This window comes from Hemiscyllium ocellatum, chromosome 4 (genome assembly GCF_020745735.1).
Source record: "Hemiscyllium ocellatum isolate sHemOce1 chromosome 4, sHemOce1.pat.X.cur, whole genome shotgun sequence".
NCBI classification, from domain to species: Eukaryota; Metazoa; Chordata; class Chondrichthyes; order Orectolobiformes; family Hemiscylliidae; genus Hemiscyllium; species Hemiscyllium ocellatum.
In genome coordinates, this window is record NC_083404.1 from 141,590,216 (window position 1) to 141,609,745 (window position 19,530).

General features: G+C 45.7%; 2 protein-coding genes across 4 annotated transcripts in view; both read left to right on the forward strand.

Moving 5' to 3' along the window:
* faim2a (Fas apoptotic inhibitory molecule 2a) overlaps positions 1-19,530 on the forward strand; it is a 51,966-nt gene that overhangs the window by 30,117 nt on the left and 2,319 nt on the right. For all 3 annotated transcript variants that reach the window (XM_060823942.1, XM_060823944.1, XM_060823945.1), the window contains one exon: positions 6,937-6,990. In XM_060823942.1, the coding sequence (XP_060679925.1) occupies positions 6,937-6,990 (54 nt within the window). The remainder of the gene's footprint in view (positions 1-6,936; positions 6,991-19,530) is intronic.
* LOC132815156 (small ribosomal subunit protein eS6-like) lies at positions 7,732-10,000 on the forward strand. The gene is given in 3 exon segments (XM_060823969.1): positions 7,732-7,779; positions 9,291-9,652; positions 9,654-10,000. Coding segments are annotated over 3 exon segments (747 nt in total). The 3' UTR covers positions 9,991-10,000.

Below are 19,530 nucleotides of genomic sequence, written 5' to 3' on the forward strand. Positions count from 1 at the left end.
ATGTCTTTCCTCAAATTTGGAGACGAGAACTGCACACCTCTCATTCTTCTCTGCTCCAATGTGTGCACCCTCAACCAGTTTATCCGCTCCATTCCAGGCTTAGTGATCCAGAGCAAGGAGTACTCCGTGCAGTCTCACTGAAACCATGTGCACTGTAACAAAACCTCCCGAACTTTTCAAGACAAACCTTCCTTTGTGTGCTAGCATTTTGTCGTTTCTGTATACGGGCAGCCACATCCTTCTGTACTACAGCATTCTGCATTCTCTTTTCATTTAAATAATATGTTGTTTTTCAATCTTCCTGCCACAATGAATAACCTCACATTTTACCACATTATAATCTATCTTCCAAATTTTTGCCCACTCACCTAACGTATACCCACTACATAGTATTTGTGTGCTCCACACAACTTGCATTCTTACCTATCTTTGAGTGAGCTGGACTGCAGGTTTGCAGTGCAGAGTGACACCAACAGCACAGGTTCAATTCCCGTCCTGGCTGAGCTTCACAATAACTGTCTCTCAGCACTGCCTGAGGTACCGTGCTCCTCAGTTAAATTCACCACCAATCATCTCTGAGTCATCTCTGGTACTCTGTGACTTTGCTTTTGTTTTTGTGCCATCAGCAAATGTGGCTGTAACACAGTCAGTCACTATTACAGGTGTAAATAGTTGAGGGACTAGCACAGATCCATGTAGTACACATGAGTTAAGACAAGACCTCTTTATTATGACTGTGTTTCATGTTCATCAGCAACTCCTTCATCATGTGAACATAAAATGCCAAATATTGTGAGCTCTTAACTTGTGTATTAACCTTTTACGTGGCACTTTATTTTCTCTTGTTCCGGGCACCCTTGCCATCTGTACCACTCATTCCTCATTCCCCCGTGTCAACCTCCCTTATGTTCTAAAGAAGAGTCATAGAACATAGAACATAGAACATAGAAGGATACAGCGCAGTACAGGCCCTTCGGCCCTCGATGTTGCGCCGACCGAATCCTACCTAACCTATACTAGCCCAATAACTTCCAAATGCCTATCCAATGCCCGCTTAAATGACCATAAAGAAGGAGAGTTCACCACTGATACGGGCAGGGCATTCCATGAACTCACAACCCGCTGTGTGAAGAATCTACCCCTAACATCTGTCCTATACCTACCACCCCTTAATTTAAAGCTATGTCCCCTAGTAACACCTGACTCCATTAGCGGTAAAAGGTTCTTAGTATCTACCCTATCTAAACCCCTAATCATCTTATACACTTCTATCAGATCTCCCCTAAACCTTCTCTTCTCCAATGAGAACAGCCCCAAGTGCCTCAGCCTTTCCTCATAAGATTTTCCTACCATTCCAGGCAACATCCTGGTAAACCTCCTCTGCACTCGTTCTAAAGCTTCCACATCCTTCCTATAGTATGGCGACCAAAACTGCACACAATACTCCAGATGAGGCCGCACCAGAGTCTTATACAACTGCAACATGACCTCAGGACTCCGGAACTCAATTCCTCTGCCAATAAAGCCCAGTACACCATATGCCTTCCTCACAGCACTATTTACCTGGGTGGCAACTTTCAGAGATCTGTGTACATGGACACCAAGATCCCTCTGCTCATCCACACTACCAAGTAGCCTACCATTAGCCCAGTAATCCATCATCTTGTTATTCCTACCAAAGTGAACGACTTCGCACTTAGCTACATTGAATTCCATTTGCCACATTTCCGCCCAGCTCTGCAACTTATCTATATCCCGCTGTAACCTACCACTTCCTTCCTCACTATCCACAACTCCACCGACTTTTGTGTCATCCGCAAACTTGCTTACCCAGCTTTCAAGTCCTTCCTCTAGATCATTTATAAAGATAACAAAAAGCAATGGTCCCAAAACAGATCCTTGTGGTACACCGCTAGTAACTGCGCTCCAAGATGAACATAATCCATCAACTACTACCCTCTGTCTCCTTCCAGCCAGCCAATTCCTAATCCAAACCTCTAATGTATCCTCAATGCCATACCTCCGAAGTTTTAGCATTAGCCTACCATGGGGAACCTTATCGAACGCCTTACTAAAATCCATATACACAACATCTACTGCTTTACCCTCATCCACTTCCTTGGTCACCTTCTCAAAGAACTCTAAGGTTTGTGAGGCACGACCTGCCCTTCACAAAACCATGCTGGCTATCCCTGATCACGTTATTCCTACCCAGATGTTCATAAATCTTATCCCTTACCATTCTCTCTAAGACTTTGCCCACCACTGAAGTCAGACTCACTGGCCTATAGTTGCTAGGGCTATCCCTACTCCCTTTCTTGAACAATGGGACCACATTCGCTATCCTCCAGTCCTCTGGTACTATTCCTGTAGACAACGACGACATAAAAATCCAGGCCAATGGCTCTGCTATCTCCTCCCTAGCTTCCCATAGGATCCTGGGGTAAATGCCATCAGGCCCAGGAGACTTATCTATATTCATCCTTTCCAATATTCCCAAAACCTCTTCCCTGCATATTTCCAGGGCATCCATTCTAATTATTTGTGATTCCATATTCACATCAGCAACAGTGTCCTGTTCCTGAGTGAATACTGATGAAAAGTACTGATTTAATGTCTCTCCAATCTCCTCCGCCTCCACACACAACTTCCCACTACTATCCTTGACTGGACCGATACCTACCCTAGTCATCCTTTTATTCTTGACATACCTATAGAAAGCCTTTGGGTTTTCCCTAATCCTACCAGCTAAAGACTTTTCATGTCCCCTTCTCGCTTCTCTTAGCTCCCTCTTTAGCTCCTTCCTGGCTACCTTATAACTCTCAATCGCCCCTACTGAACCTTCACGCCTCATCTTTACATATGCCGCCTTCTTCCCTTTCACAAGGGACTCCAATTCCTTACTAAACCACGGCTGCCTCACAAGGCCCTTTACACCATGCCTGACTGGTACATACCTATCGAGGACACGCAGTAGCTGCTCCTTGAACACTCCCCACATCTCATTAGTGTTCTTCTCTTGAAGCCTGTTTTTCCAATCCACACATCCTAAGTCATGCCTCACTGCATCATAATTTCCCTGCCCCCAGCTATAGCTCTTGCCCTGCGGCACACGATTATCCCTCTCCATCACTAAAGTAAAAGTCACCGAGTTGTGGTCACTGTCCCCGAAGTGCTCACCTACCTCCAAGTCTAACACCTGGCCTGGTTCATTACCTAGAACCAAATCCAATATAGCCTCCCCTCTTGTTGGCCTGTCGACATATTGTGTCAGGAAACCCTCCTGCACACATTGTACAAACACCGACCCATCTAATGAACTTGAGCTATAGCTCTCCCAGTCAATATCTGGGAAGTTAAAGTCCCCCATAACAACCACCCTGCTACCTTCACTCTTTTCCTGAATCATCCTCGCAATATTATCCTCTACTTCTCTAGGACTATTAGGAGGCCTGTAGAAAACACCTAACAGGGTGACCTCACCTTTCCTATTTCTAACCTCAGCCCAAACTACCTCAGATGGCAAGTCCTCTTCCATCGTCCATTCCACTGCTGTGATACTGTCTTTGACAAGTAATGCCACGCCTCCCCCTTTTTTACCCCCATGTCTGATCCTACTAAAACATTTGAACCCTGGAACGTGCAACAGCCATTCTTGTCCCTGTTCTACCCTAATTGGACTCGAACCATGAACTGTGTTTCTGTCTCTTTCCACAGATGTTGCCAGACCTGCTGAGTTTCTCCAGCACTATCTCTTTATTTCATTTTTAGTTCTGCCCCATGCTGCTTCTGGCATGCCCACCTTCACTCTCCATTGATTCAGGGTGAATCCCCTGGTAGAGTGAGGGATAGGCCACTTTTCAAGGTGCCACTATTTCTTTCTCCATGTTCTCTAGCTTCTCTACCCTTCTCCACAGCATTGTACTCCGACACCATCTGTCACCTCAGGCCAATACTGTGGAGAAGGACATGGAAGGTAGAGAACTTGGAGAAAGCCATAGTGGTATCTTGGAAAGTGTCCATGCTACCGAGAAATAGAATGTTGTTGGAGGGAATCCTGAGGGACAGGATGTACATGTAATTGGAAAGGCAAGGACTGATTAGTCAACATGGCTTTGTGTATGGGAAATCGTGTCTCGCTGACTTGATTGAGGTTTTTGAAGAACTGACAAAAAAGATTGATGAAGGTGACATGGACATTGTATGTTTGGACTTTAAGGTGTCTGACAAGGTCCCCATGAGAAACTGCTCAGCAATGTTAGATTATATGGAATCCAGGGAGAGCTAGCCATTTGTATACAAAACTGGCTTGGTGGTGGAGGAGGATTGCTTTTCGCACTGGAGGCCTGTGACCAGCAGTGTGCTGCAAGGATTGGTGATGGGTTCATCGCTTTTTGTCATTTATATAAAAGATTTGGATGTGAATATAGGAGGTATGGTTAGGAAATTTGCAGATAACCCCAAAATTGGTGGTATAGTGGACAGCAAAGAACATTTTCTCAGAGTACAACGGGATTTTGATCAGATGTTAAATGGGCTGAGGAGTGGCAGATGGAGTTTAATTTAGATAAATGTAAGGTGCTGCATTTCTGTAAGGCAAATCAGGGCAGGAATTATACACCGAATGGCAAGGTCCTGGGGAGAGTTGCTGAACAATGAGACCTTGGTGTGCAGCTTTATAATTCCTTGAAAGTAGAGTTGCAGGTTGGCAGGATAGTGAAGAAAGCTTTTGGTACACTTGCCTTTATTGGTCAGTGCATTCAGTATAGGAGTTGTGAGGTCATGTTGTGGCTATACAGGACATTACTTAGGTCACTTTTGGAATACTGCATTCAACTCTGGATTCCCTGTTATAGGAAAGATGTTGTGAAACTTGAAAGGGTTCAGAAAAGATTTACAAGAATGTTGCCAGGGTTGGAGGATTTGAGCTATAGGGAGAGGCTTAAAAGGCTGGGGCTGTTTTCCCTGGAGCATCACGAGACTGAAAGGTGTCCTTTATAGAGGTTTATAAAATCATGAGGGGCATGGTTAGGATAAATAGACAAAGTCTTTTCCCTGGGGTGGAGGAGTCTGGAATTAGAGGCCATAGGTTTAGGGTGAGAGGGAAAGTTATAAAAGAGACCTAAGAGGCAACACTTGCATGCAGAGGGTGGAACGTGTATGGAATGAGCTGCCAGAGGAAGTGGTGGAGACTTGTCCAATTACAATATTTAAAAGGCATCTGGACGGGTATGTGAATAGGAAGGGTTTGGAGAGATATGGGCCGGGTGCTGGCAATTGGGACCAGATTAATTTAAGATATCTGGTCAGCATGGATGAGTTGGACCGAAGGGTTTGTTTCTGTGCTGTACGTCTCTGTGATTCTATGACTCTGTGTGTCAGTAGTGGTGGGTGTGAACATTAAAGGTTGAGGAATGGATCGAGCAGCCTTTGTGATTCTGTCTTTCAAGGTAACCCCGCGCTGTTCATAGTCCCCCTGTAAAACCTTTTTCCTGTTCCTGCCTGTGAAGTTGATACCCACAAGGACAGCAAAAATGGATCCTTTTCCTCCCACTCCCAAATTCCACTGCAGGCCTGAGAGCTATTGATGGTACTGGCAGGCAACACTGGTCTGTCACACTGGGCTACAGAGAATTGATTCTAGACCCTGAACTATACTAACCACTACAACAGCAACATTCCTTTTCATTCTGTCCATTTGAATGTTTTCCTTCCCCACAGATTGTATACGCTCATTCTCTCTGCCGCTCCAAGCTATAAGAATCTGAAATCTTTTAGGAAAATGAGGGGCTAAGGCTGGATCTCCACACCAACCTTGCTTATAATCACACCAGACCCTGATCATCAACCCAATTCCAAAATTACCGGATAAAATGGTGTGACTGCTTTCTGGAACAAATCACCCTGTTGCATCTCCGTGTCCGAAGCTAGAGTCCCCCTCATTAACTGTGACAGAGGTTCCTTGGGCTGCAGACAGCCGACTGGAGATGAGGTTGTTGTGGGTCCCCTGGTGTATGGATCTAAGACAGACAGAATGCTCCTAAATTAGAGTCCTTTTCCCAGAGACATGATCCATTTACCTGTGTACCCACTTCTTAGTTACACCTTACAACCAGGAGGTCTTTTGGTCCATTGCACTTGTGCTGGCTCTTTGTAAAAAGTATGATCCAATTCATTCATCTTCTGCTTTTCTTGGTCCTTCTGCAAACTCCAAACCATCCTCCCCCCACCCCCCCAATCCAGTCCCAAGACAGAAGGTTATTATTGGATTTGTTTCTACTCTCCTTCCTTGCAGCACTTTGAAGATCACAACTCCCCATTGTGTAAAAGAAAATTTTGCCTCCTCTTTATCTCTGACTCTTTTGTAAATTACTTTAACTCTGTCCTCTAGTTACTGCCTCTCCTGCTACAGGAAATAATCTCTCCATGATTTTGCACTCCGCAATTGAATCTCGCCTTCAGCTTCTGAAGTCTGTCCACAATTGCTGAAGTCCTTCCTCACCCCCAACATTCTGTTAAATCCCTTCCTCGCTCACTGTGAGGCCATGAAAATCTTCCCAGAATTGGAAACGGTTCTCCAGCCAAGGCACCAAAATCATAATTAATGCAAATATATTCTTAAAGAAAGGAAGTGTACTTTAAAATCTTATTCCCTGGTTGTTAGTCTTTTGTCAATGGACTGTTCTCCTCATGTGTTCTGCAAAAGCATTCGTCAGTGACTGCAACCACACAATGATATGGTCTGGGCCTGACTAACACTGTTACATTGAAGAGCGTGTGTTTATTGGGTGAATGGCCTTCTCTGGTTGCATGCTAATTGTCTGGTCCTCTTCTCAGACCTGATCAACACTCCCACACTCCCAGGGAACACATAAGGAGTTTAAACTGCAAAGAACAGATGAGTAGTAACGGGTTACTGTGCTACTTTCTTTTCAGCTTCCTTGGTTACAGACATTTTATGCTGGACTTGGAGCCCTCGTCTTCACCATGGTAAAGAAATTATATTTTTCTTCTACACAAGTGAGGTTTGAGAAGCCAAGATGATGGATTCCAGTTTGCTTCAGTGTTGTCTTGTCTTGTTACTGGGAATTGGTAGGTGAAAGGTTCTACTACCAGAAGTAAAGATGTTTGTTCCTTCCACAGAGATGTGGACAAACTGGGAGATATTGGGATGCTTTCAGGCTGTAGATTGGAATATGAGGGTTATTGAAAGGGATCATGCTTTCAAAGCAGTCCTTCTTGCCCCCTGCAGAGGACCAGCCCCTGTGAAAGAATAGATGGAAATTTATGTAAGAAGGGTCCTGCTGTTGCAGCCAAGAGGAACTTGTCTGAACATAGTGTTTTTTCAGTTAAATGAAAGCTTGGGTGATGCTGATTGGTTTTGTGTGCCATAGAGATACATCAGTCAGAGTCAACTTGTCTTTATGGTATTTATACCAGTTTTTGTTGTAACTGTTCCCTGATGTAATCTCCATGGCACAGCATTCACCAATCAGAACCCACTTGCCAGACATTAAGCACCCTATTTCTATGGAAATTGTTGTTCCCTTTGAAATGGGTTAGTTTTGCCTCTGTCCTAATGAGTGTAGGATGAACAGCTAGACAGCATACCTCTTTTTTTTTTCCCCAGCAGTACTTAAGATTGGAAAGTAGGAAGCTCTGGGAGTGAGGAACTCCATTGCAGTTCTGGTCACAGCCACCTGGAGCACCTTTTCTAGTTTGGTTTCGTTCATGGAGTGTGGCCAGATTTACTGCTTATTCCCAGTTGCCATTGAGAAGGTGTGGGGAACTGCCTTCTTGAACCGCTACAATTCATGTAGTGCAAGTACATTCACAATGCTGTTGTGGAGGGAGTTCCAGGATTCTGACCCAGCAACACTGAAGGAATGACAATATATTTCCAACTCAGGATAGTATGGGGTTGGAGGGGAAGTTCTGTTTGGTAGTGGTGTTCACATGTATCTGCTGACCTTGTCCTTATAGGAGGCAGAGCCTCTGGGTTTGAAAGGTACTGAAGAGTCTTGGTGAGTTTCTGCAGTGCAGCTTGTAGTTGGTACACACTGCTGCTCCTGAGCGTCCGTGGTGGAGAGAGGGGATGCCAATGAAGCAACTGTTTTCTTGTGAATGATTTACTTTTATTCATGGGGCACGGGGGTGTTGCTGGCCAGGCCAGCAATCACTGTCTATCCTTAGTTGCCCAGAGGAGAGTTGAAAGTCAACCACATTGCTGAGTCTGGAGTCAAGTGTAGGCCAGACCGGGTGAAGATGGCAGCTTCCTGAAAGGACATGAGGGACTGAGATGGGTTTGTCATGATAATCGACAATAATTTCATGGTTGCTATTAAACTTTTATTCCAGACTTTTATTGAATTTAAATTGAATCATCTGCCATGGCAGACCTAGGATCCCAGAACATTACCTGGGTCTCTGGATTAGTAGTTTGACAATAATGTCACTAGACCATTGCCTCCCCTTAAGGTATCAAGTTTCTCGAGTGTTGGAGCTCCACTAATCCAGGCAAATGGGGAGCATTCCATCACATTCCTGACTTGTGTTTTGTTGATGGTGGACAAGCGGTGAGTTACTTCCTGCTGGATTCCTAACCTCTGACCTGCTCTTGTAACCACTGTATAGCTAGTTCACTTCAATTTGGTAACCCCCATAATGTAGAATAGTGGGGGATTCAGTGAAGGTAGTGCCATCGACTGTCAAGGGACAGTGGTTAGATTGTCCCTTATTGATGGTGGTCATGCCCTGGGCATTTGTGTAGTGTGAATGTTATTTAAGGCAGCATGGTGGCTCAGTGGTTAGCACTGCTGACTCAGCACCAGGGTCCTGAGTTTGATTCTAGCCTCGGGCAGCTGTCTGTGTGGAGTTTGCATATTCTCCCCACGTCTGCGTGGGTTTCCTCTGGGTGCTCCGTTTTCCTTCCACAATCCAAAAAAAAGTGCAGGTTAGGTGAATTAGCCATGCTAAATTGACCATAGTGTTCAGGGATGTGTAGTTTAGGTGCATTAGTCAGGGACAAATATAGGGTAGGGGAATGGGTCTGGGTGGGTTACTCTTCAGAGGGTTGGTGTGGACTTGTTGGGCCAAAGGGCCTGTTTCCACACTATAAGGGTTCTAATTCCTGCTTGTCAGCCGAAGCCTGGATATTGTCCAGATCTTGCTAAATTTGGATATGAACTGCTTCAGTGTCTGAGGAGTCATGAATTGTGCTAGGATAATGGTGGTCCTCTTGCTCTTGCCCCGGGTGGTGGTGGAGTGATTGCTGCTGACCCTCTATAAAGCTCAACATCTCCTTCCCAGCCACTGGCTGCCAGAAACGTATTGAAGTGGACAATGAGCAAAAGCTGTGGACTTTCTATGAGAAACGCATGGCCACTAAGTTAGCTGCAGACTGTCTTGGAGACAAATGGAAGGGATACATTGTGCGCAGCAGTGGTGGCAATGATGAGCAGGGATTCCCTAAGCAACAAGGTATCTTGACGATTGGCCACGTCCACCTGCTGCGCAGCAAGGGGCATTCGTGCTATCGTCCTAGGAGGTCTGGCGAAAGAAAACAGAAATCTGTCCGTGGGTGCATTGTTGATACCAACCTGAGTGTCCTGAATTTAGTTATTATTAAAAAAAGGTGAAAAGCACTGACAGACAAAAAGGGCGAGCAAAGTCCATAAACTGTCTAAGGAAGATGATGTACGTCATTATGTTGTAAGGAGACCTCTCAGCAAGGAAGGTAAGAAGCTGAGAACCAAAGCTCCCCAAATTCAGTGTCAGGTAACCCCTCGAGTTCTGCAACATAGGCCGAGGCACATTGCCCTGAAGAAACCTCGTTCTCAAAAGAACAAGGAAGCTGCAGCAGAATATGCCAAGCTTCTGGCCAAAAGGATGAAGGAAGCTAAGGAGAAACATCAGGAACAGATTGCAAAGAGATGTCGTCTTTCTTCATTGAGGGCCTCCACATCAAAATCTGAATCTAGCCAAAAATAAAAATATTGGTGGCATAAACAGATTTTGTTGAGAAGAAAATGGTGGTCTTCTTGAAGCAGGTGGAAACCTCACATTGTAGTGAGGAGAAGTTAAAGGTGTCTGCAGAAACTCCCACCATGTGGGTCCATGCAGTATCTGAGTGCATGGCTGGGGACTCCATCCAGGCCAATCACTTTCCATGGGTTCCCCCTCTAGAAGGCCAATCTGACCCATACGGTGATGACTGTGGGTACAGGGGCAGCCGAAGCTGTCAGGCTGGGTGACGTCATTTCACTGACCTTCTATCAAAAACGAGCATAGAATGCATTGTTGCTACTGATTTTACTCCACTTTACTTTCTGGCCCATAATGTTGTGTAAGCCTTATCACAGTTGACAAGTGTTTATGTGATTAGTATGGGACTCTATTGTCTGTTGCTGGCCCTGACGGCTTTGCAAAGATCACATCGAGATTTTCTGTCTAGGTCAGGGCCAACCGACTTGAACGCCTCAGACCTGCAATGCAGTAAGGAGTGGACCTCCCAATTCATCTTTGGTTTTCAGTTGGGGAACACTCGAATTAACCCTTCTTTGGTACACAATCCTCTGTACACTTACTGATGCAGTCTGTGATGGCAATAGCATACTTTAGATTGGTCACTGAGTTCTTGAGTATTGACCAATCCACCGACTCCAAGCAGTTGTGGAGGAGCTCATCTGTTACCTCGGACCAGCACTACGAGACTTTCTGCACCAGATCCTCACCCTTCAGCTGAGAGAAGGAGCCACGCCACGTTATGGTCTGATTTATAAAATGCATGCGGGGAATGGACCGGGAGGTAGCATTGCTGGTTACGTAGCAATGGTCCAGAGTGTTTGGGCCTTTAGTGGGGCAGCAACTGCATTGATAGTAAGTTGGTAGCACACCAGGTTGAAGTCACTGGCTACAATGAGCATGGTCTCAGAGTATATTTTGTCAAGTGGGCTCTTCTCTTCTGCATGGAGTAATGATGTAAACTATTGTCGAGGAAGCAGATGGAAACTTGTGCAGCAGGTAGTAGGTATGGCACTTCAAGGTCAGGGAGTAGGAACTCACCAGAGTCGTTATGTCTCAGCACCAGGAGCCAGACCACTCTGCCCTTTGCCTTCCTGTGTGGTCCGTTTGATGAATTGAAAAGCATTTGGTTGTAAGGCACAGTCTGGTGAACCAGGAGTGAGCCGTGTCTCTGTAAAACAGAACACACAGCAGCCTCTGAATTTCCTCTGGTGGTGAGTCTAGCCTCAAGTTCGTCCAGCTTGTTTTCAATGGCTTGCACATTTGCCAGGAGTGTGCTGGGGAGGAGGGGGGGTGCTCTTGAAACTCTATTATTTCAGTCTTACTTGAAGGCCAGGGTGTCTTCTACATTTCATGGGTGAGTGGCTGCTTCCTATTGGGTCGGGAGTTGGTATGGATAGTCTGCCATTCTGGAAAGGAAGTGTGTGCATCTGGTGGGGTCCTGGACACTGGTCTGAGACAGACGCTCGGAGGGTTTTGTTCTCTGTCTGGCCAGACCTCTGTTGGATCCTGATGTAGTGCAGAAGGACATTGGGCCATCAATCAGCATCCAGGTCAGGCCTGAGTGGCTGGTCACCTCATTGTTGTGGTCCCGGTCCTGGGATTTCTAAGGTCAGATCCCACTGGGCAGTTGGTTGTTTCTGAAGGTAGTAAGATCGCCAGACCAGGAAGTAAATTTAGGAGAACGTTGTTAATAATTTTGACAGATTTACAATTGAGATTGAAAGAGTAGAATAACTATAAAAGATGAGAGGATGATCTATTGAGGGACAGTTCACAAAGAGTCGCCACACTCCAGTGCCATCTCGGAGTCCAACCATTGGAACGTTCGCCCCCGATACCCATTGAGTCTAGATTTGCTAAGGTTCTGTGATGCCACACTCTGTCAAATGAAGCCTTAATATCAAAGGCGATCACTCTCCTCTCACCTTGCAGTGATATGACATTGCAGAATCGGAAAAGAGATGGGCCACAGGATGGAAACACAGTGTTGTTCCACACCGGTGTTGGGGGTCAGGTACAGAGTGGTGGAAGGAGGGGTCAGGTTTGATAGTTTTGGTTGGGGAGGGTTTGGATTATTTGTGTCTCAGGCACAGAAGGAATATGTTGGGTCCAGTGGCTGGAAGCATTGGATCTCAGGGAAGGGAAGTCATTTGAGAGTCTGGAAATGTCAAAGAAACATAGAATATAGGAGTAGGAGTGGGCTAGGCAGCTCTTTGAATTTGTGCCACCATTCAGTATGATTATGGCTGGTCATTGGACTAATAACCTTTTCCCACTTTCTCCCCATATCTTTTGATCCCTTTAGCCCCAAGAATTATATTTACATCTTTCTTGAAAGCCTTCACTGTTTTGGTGTCAACAATTTCCTGTAGCAAAGAATTCCACAGGCTCTCCACTCTCTGGGTGAAGAACTTTCTCTCACTCAGCCCTAAAAGGTCTACTCTGTATCCTGAGACTGTGACACATTGAGAACATCCTTCCTGCATCTACCCTATGACTAATCATGCTAGAATTCTAAAGGTTTCTATGATATCCCCTTTCATTCTTCTAAACTCCAGTTAATAAAGTCCCTACACAATCCAGTCTCTTCCCACACATCAATCCAGTCACCCCAGGAGTCACTCTGGTAAGCCTTTGCTGCATTCCATCCAGAACCAGACCACCCTCAGTACTGCAGGTGTGATCTCACCACGGACTGTGCAACTGCAACAAGATTTCTCTGATCTTTTGCTATTAAAGCCTATATGCCATTTGCCGCCTTTCCTGCATGCTTACTTTTACTGACTCGTGTATGAGGACACCCAGGTGTCATTGTACCTCCCCATTTCCCAATTTATCATTCAGAGAATAATCTGTTCTCTATATTCGCTACCAAAGTGGATAACCTTTTGCTAGTGCTCTTTGGGAGGGTTTAAACTAACTCTGCAGGGACATGGGAACCTGAACTGTAGCTTTAGGGTACAGGACCTTGAGTGTAGGGAGGTTAGGAACAAGGCATCGATCTTGAAGGAGGGTGCCTGTAAACATGAAGGTGGCTTGAAGTGTGTATACTTCAATGCCAGAAGTATAAGAAATAAGGTAAGTGAACTTGCAGCGTGGGTTGGTACCTGGGACTTCAATGTTGTGGCCATTATAGAGACGTGGGTAGAACAGGGACAGGAATGGCTGTTGCAGGTTCCAGGGTTTAAATGTTTTAGTAGGGTCAGAGATGGGGGTAAAAGAGGGGGAGATGTGGCATTGCTTGTCAAGGATAGTATTACAGCGGTGGAAAGGACGATGGAGGAAGACTTGCCATCTGAGGTAGTTTGGGCTGAGGTTAGAAATAGGAAAGGTGAGGTCACCCTGTTAGGTGTTTTCTACAGGCCTCCTAATAGTCCGAGAGAAGTAGAGGAAAGTATTGCGAGGATGATTCAGGAGAAGAGTGAAAGTAGCAGGGTGGTTGTTATGAGGGACTTTAACTTCCCAGATATTGACTGGGAAAGCTATAACTCGAGTTCGTTAGATGGGTCGGTGTTTGTCCAATATGTGCAGGAGGGTTTCCTGACACAATATGTAGACAGGCCAACAAGAGGTGAGGCCATACTGGATTTGGTTCTAGGTAATGAACCAGGCCGGGTGTTAGACTTGGAGGTAGGTGAGCACTTCGGGGACAATGACCACAACTCGGTGACTTTTACTCTGGTGATGGAGAGGGATAAGTGTGCGCCGCAGGGCAAGAGTTATAGCTGGGGACAGGGAAATTATGATGCGGTGAGGCATGACTTAGGATGTGTGGATTGGAAAAATAGGCTTCAAGGGAAGAACACAAATGATATGTGGAGATTGTTCAAGGAGCAGCTATTGGGTGTCCTTGATAAGTATGTACCAGTCAGGCAGGGAGTAAAGGGTCTTGTGAGGGAGCCGTGGTTTAATAAGGAATTGGAATCCCTTGTGAAAGGGAAGAGGGCAGCCTATGTAAAGATGAGGCGTGAAGGTTCAGTTGGGGCGATTGAGAGTTATAAGGTAGGCAGGAAGGATCTAAAGAGAGAGCTAAGAGCAGCGAGAAGGGGACATGAAAAGTCCTTAGTTGGTAGGATTAGGGAAAACCCAAAGGCTTTCTATAGGTATGTCAGGAATAAAAGGATGACTAGGGTAGGTATTGGTCCAGTCAAGGATAGTAGTGGGAAGTTGTGCGTGGAGGCGGAGGAGATTGGAGAGACACTAAATCAATACTTTTCGTCAGTATTCACTCGGGAACAGTACACTGTTGCTGATGTGAATATTGAGTCACAAGTGATTAGAATGGATGGCCTTGAGGTATGTAGGGGAGAGGTCTGGGGAATACTGGAAAGGATGAAAATAGATAAGTCTCCTGGGCCTGATGGCATTTATCCTAGGATCCTCTGGGAAGCTGGGGAGGAGATAGCAGAGCCATTGGCCTTGATTTTTATGTCGTCGTTGTCTACGGGAATAGTGCCAGAAGACTGGAGGATAGCGAATGTGGTCCCCTTGTTCAAGAAGGGGAGTAGGGTTAGCCCTAGTAACTTATAGGCTAGTGAGTCTCCCTGCTGTTGTGGGCAAAGTCTTAGAGAGAATTGTAAGGGATAGGATTTATGAACATCTGGATAGGAATAATGTGATCAAGGATAGTCAGCATGGTTTTGTGAAGGGCAGGTCGTGCCTCACAAACCTTATTGAGTTCTTTGAGAAGGTGACCAAGGAAGTGGACGAGGGTAAAGCAGTATATGTGGTGTATATGGATTTTAGCAAGGCGTTCGATAAGGTACCCCATGGTAGGCTAATGCAAAAACTACGGAGGTATGGCATTGAGGGTGCATTAGAGGTTTGGATTAGGAATTGGCTGGCTGGAAGGAGACAGAGGGTAGTAGTTGATGGACTAGGTTCATCTTGGAGTGCAGTTACTAGCGGTGTACCACAAGGATCTGTTTTGGGACCATTGCTGTTTATCATTTTTATAAATGACCTAGAGGAGGGGCTTGAAAGCTGGGTGAGCAAGTTTGCGGATGACACGAAAGTCGGTGGAGTTGTGGACAGCGAAGAAGGATGTGGCAGGTTACAGCAGGATATAGATATGTTGCAGAGCTGGGCAGAAAGGTGGCAAATGGAGTTCAATGTAGCTAAGTGTGAAGTCATTCACTTTGGTAGGAGTAACAAGAAGATGGATTACTGGGCTAATGGTAGGCTACTTGGTAGTGTGGATGAGCAGAGGGATCTTGGTGTCCATGTGCACAGATCTCTGAAAGTTGCCACCCAGGTAAATAGTGCTGTGAGGAAGGCATATGGTGTATTGGGCTTTATTGGAAGAGGAATTGAGTTCCGGAGTCCTGAGGTCATGTTGCAGTTGTATAAGACTCTGGTGCGGCCTCATCTGGAGTATTGTGTGCAGTTTTGGTCTCCATACTATAGGAAGGATGTGGAGGCATTGGAACGAGTGCAGAGGTGGTTTACCAGGATGTTGCCTGGCATGGTAGGAAGATCGTATGAGGAAAGGCTGAGGCACTTGGGGCTGTTCTCATTGGAGAAAAGAAGGTTTAGGGGAGACTTGATAGAGGTGTATAAGATGATTAGGGGTTTAGATAGGGTTGACAGTGAGAACCTTTTTCCGCTAATACACGGCACGGTGGCACAGTGGTTAGCACTGCTGCCTCACAGCGCCTGTAGACCCGGGTTCAATTCCCGACTCAGGCGACTGACTGTGTGGAGTTTGCACGTTCTCCCCGTGTCTGCGTGGGTTTCCTCCGGGTGCTCCGGTTTCCTCCCACAGTCACAAAGATGTGCGGGTCAGGTGAATTGGCCAAGCAAAATTGCCCGTAGTGTTAGGTAAGGGGTAAATGTAGGGGTATGGGTGGGTTGCGCTTCGGCGGGTCGGTGTGGACTTGTTGGGCCGAAGGGCCTGTTTCCACACTGTAAGTCTAATCTAATCTAAACAGTCAGCTGTTACTAGGGGACACCCCTTTAAATTAAGGGGAGGTAGGTATAGGACAGATGTTAGGGGTAGATTCTTTACTCAGTGGGTTGTGAGTTCATGGAATGTCCTGCCAGTAGCAGGGGTGGACTCTCCCTCTTTATGGTCATTTAAGCAGGCATTGGATAAGCATATGGAGGTTATTGGGCTAGTGTAGGTTAGGTAGGCTTCGGTCGGCGCAACATAGAGGGCCGAAGGGCCTGTACTGCGCTGTATTTTTCTGTGTTCTAACCTCATATTTATCCACATTATACTGCATCTATCACTTGCTCAACTTGTCCAAACCACGTTGAAGCTTTTCTGCATCCTCATCACAGTTCACCCTCCCAACCAACTCAGTGTCATCAGCAAACCTGGAGATATGATGTATAGTTTCCTCATCTACACCATTAATGTATATTATGAAAACCTGGTCTTTTTTAGATTAGACTTACAGTGTGGAAACAGGCCCTTCGGCCCAACAAGTCCACACCGACCCGCCGAAGCGAAACCCACCCATACCCCTACATTTACCCCTTACCTAACACTACGGGCAATTTAGCATGGCCAATTCACCTGACCCGCACATCTTTGGACTGTGGGAGGAAACCGGAGCACCCGGAGGAAACCCACGCAGACACGGGGAGAACGTGCAAACTCCACACAGTCAGTCACCTGAGTCGGGAATTGAACCCGGGTCTCAGGTGCTGTGAGGCAGCAGTGCTAACCACTGTGCCACCGTGCCGTCCAAAGACTGAGCCCACTAGTCCCACTATACAGGAATTTCCCAAACAGAACTGTCAATTTCACAGACACTTCCTTCAGTCTGCAGAGTCCCCATGTCAAACTCCCATCCACGCTGGAATAGAACTGTCTGAACACAACAACACGGCACAGGAACAGACCCTTTGACCCTCCAAGTCTGCGCCAATACATTTTGTCCTTCCATATTAAAGCTCTCCTCACAGGATCCTTATCCCACTATTCCTGTCCTGTTCATGTATTCGTCCAGGTGCTACTCGAATGCTGCTTTTGTGCCTGCTTCCATTATCACCTCTGGCAGCGCGTTCCAGGCACTCACCACCTTCTGTGTCAAAAACCTGCCTTGCACATCTCTTTGAAACTCTTACCTGTGTCCCCTATAACTGACCCCTCCATCCTGGGAAAAAGATCATACTTCTAACCATTCACAATCTTGGGTGAAAGTGAGGACTGCAGATGCTGGAGATCAGAGCTGAAAATGTGTTGCTGGAAAAGCGCAGCAGGTCAGGCAGCATCTAAGGAGCAGGAGAATTGACGTTTCGGGCATGAGCCCTTCTTCAGGAATGTTTCTATGTCATTCACAGGGAAAGATAGAGTTTATGCAGCAATATCTGACCACAGGATTCCTGAAGAAGGGCTTATGCCCGAAATGTCGGATCTCCTGCTCCTTGGATGCTGCCTGACCTGCTGCGCTTTTCCAGCAACACATTCACAATCTTGTAAACTTCTATCAGGTTATCCTTCATCCTTTAGCATTCCAGTGAAAACAAACTCAGTCTATCCAAACTACCTTCATAGCTAAAATCCCCCATACGAGGCAACTTCCTGTAGCCTCTCCAAAGCATTGATATTCTTCTGGTAGTGTGCTGACCAGTCTGTATGGAATATTCCAAGTGTGGCCTAACTAAGGTTCTGGCCATCAGAAAGTTTGGGCCTATGGTGAAGTAGTTGGGGCTTCCTGTGGTCAGATATTGCTGCATAAACTCTAGTCTTTCTCTGTGAATGACATAGAAACATCAACCTTGGATACTGAGCAGTAGGGGTGCAGACTATTGAAAATTAATGAACTCCTTGACATCAGGTATCAGGAAGTCTATCTTTCTAAAGCCTAAGTGCAAGATAAATTAGGACTGAGTCAAAATGACTTCATCAAAGGGAGGTCGTGCCTGACAGATTTGTTAGAATTGAGGTACTGAGCAAGTTTGACAAAGGAGAGGCAGTGAACATGATCTATTTGGATTTCCAGCAGGCCTTTGACAAAGTGCTATACAAGAGCCTGCTAAATAGGAGCCCATGGTGTTATGCAAGTTACCGGCATGGAGAGAGGAATAGCTGACTGACCAAAGGCAGAATGAGGAACAAAAGGGTCTTTTTTGGGATGGCAGCCGGTGACTTGGGGAGTTCCACGGGGGTCGATGCTGGGACAACTATTCACATTACATGTTAACGATCTGGCTGAAAGAACTGAGGGCATTGTCGCTAAGTTTGCAGATGATACACAGGTGCAGGACAGCTAGTGTTAGAGGCAGAAGGACTTGGACAGGCTAGGAGAGTGGGCAAAGAACTGGAATACAATAAGGGAAAGTGAGGTTATGCACTTTGGTAAGCAGAATAGAGGCTTATATTATTTTCTACATGAGGAAAGGTTTCAGAAATCTGAAACACAAAGGTACATATGGGCCCTGTTCCGTCTCTTAAGGTTAACATGCAGCATTATTTGGCAGTTAGAGACAAATGCAATGTTAGCATTCATTTCAAGAGTGCTTGGACACGAGCAAAGATGGACTGCTGAGGCTGTATAAGGCTCTGGTCAGACCACATTTGGAATATTGTGAGCAGTTTCAGGCTCTGTATTGAAAAGAATGTGCTGACCCTGGAGGGGTCCAGCGAAGGTTCACAGGAGTGAAGGGCTTGGCATATGAGGAGCAGTTGAATTCTCTGGATGTGCACTCGATGCAGTTTAGAAGGATGAGGGTGAAATCTTGTTGAAACTTACAGAATACTAAGAAACCTTAATAGAGTGGATGTGGACATTGCCACAGAAGGCTGTGGAGGCCAAGTCATTGAGTGTCTTTAAGCCAGAGATGGGTAGATTCTTGATTAGTAAGGGGATTAAAGGTTACAAGAAAAAGCAGGAGAATGAGGTTGAGAAATATCATCCATGATCAAATTGCAGAGCAGATTTGGTGGTTGAATGGTCTAATTATGCTCCTCTATTTTATGGTGCAAGTTATGAGCACTTGGACTAGACTTCTATCCCTTCCTGGGGTTTGGATTAAGAAATAATTATACAGTAATTATGTTGTGAACTGTGGTTTTTCTGGTTAGTACGTTTGCAGATGACACCAAAGTTAGTCATGGTTTGGAGGTGTCGGTTGAAAATCACACAGCATCAGGTTATAGTCCAACAGGTTTAATTAGAAGCACTAGCTATTGGAGCAACGCTCCTTCATCAGATGATTGGCCTGATGAAAGAGCAGTGCTCTGAAAGCTAGTGCTTCCAATTAAACCTGTTGGATTATAATCAAAATTAGTGACAGTGAAGAAGGTTTATTCAATGGGCTAAAAAATGGCAGACAGTTCAATCTGGATTAATTCTAGGTATTGCATATTGGTAGAACATACAAGAGTAGGACTTATACAATTAATGGTAGGACACTGGAAATTGTCGAACAGACGGACCGAGGGCAGCAGGTTCATAATTCTTTGAAGTTTGCGTCACATATAGACAGGGTGGTTAAAATGACGTTTGGCACGCTTGACTTCATTGCTCAGTCCTTTGAGTACAGGAGTTGGGA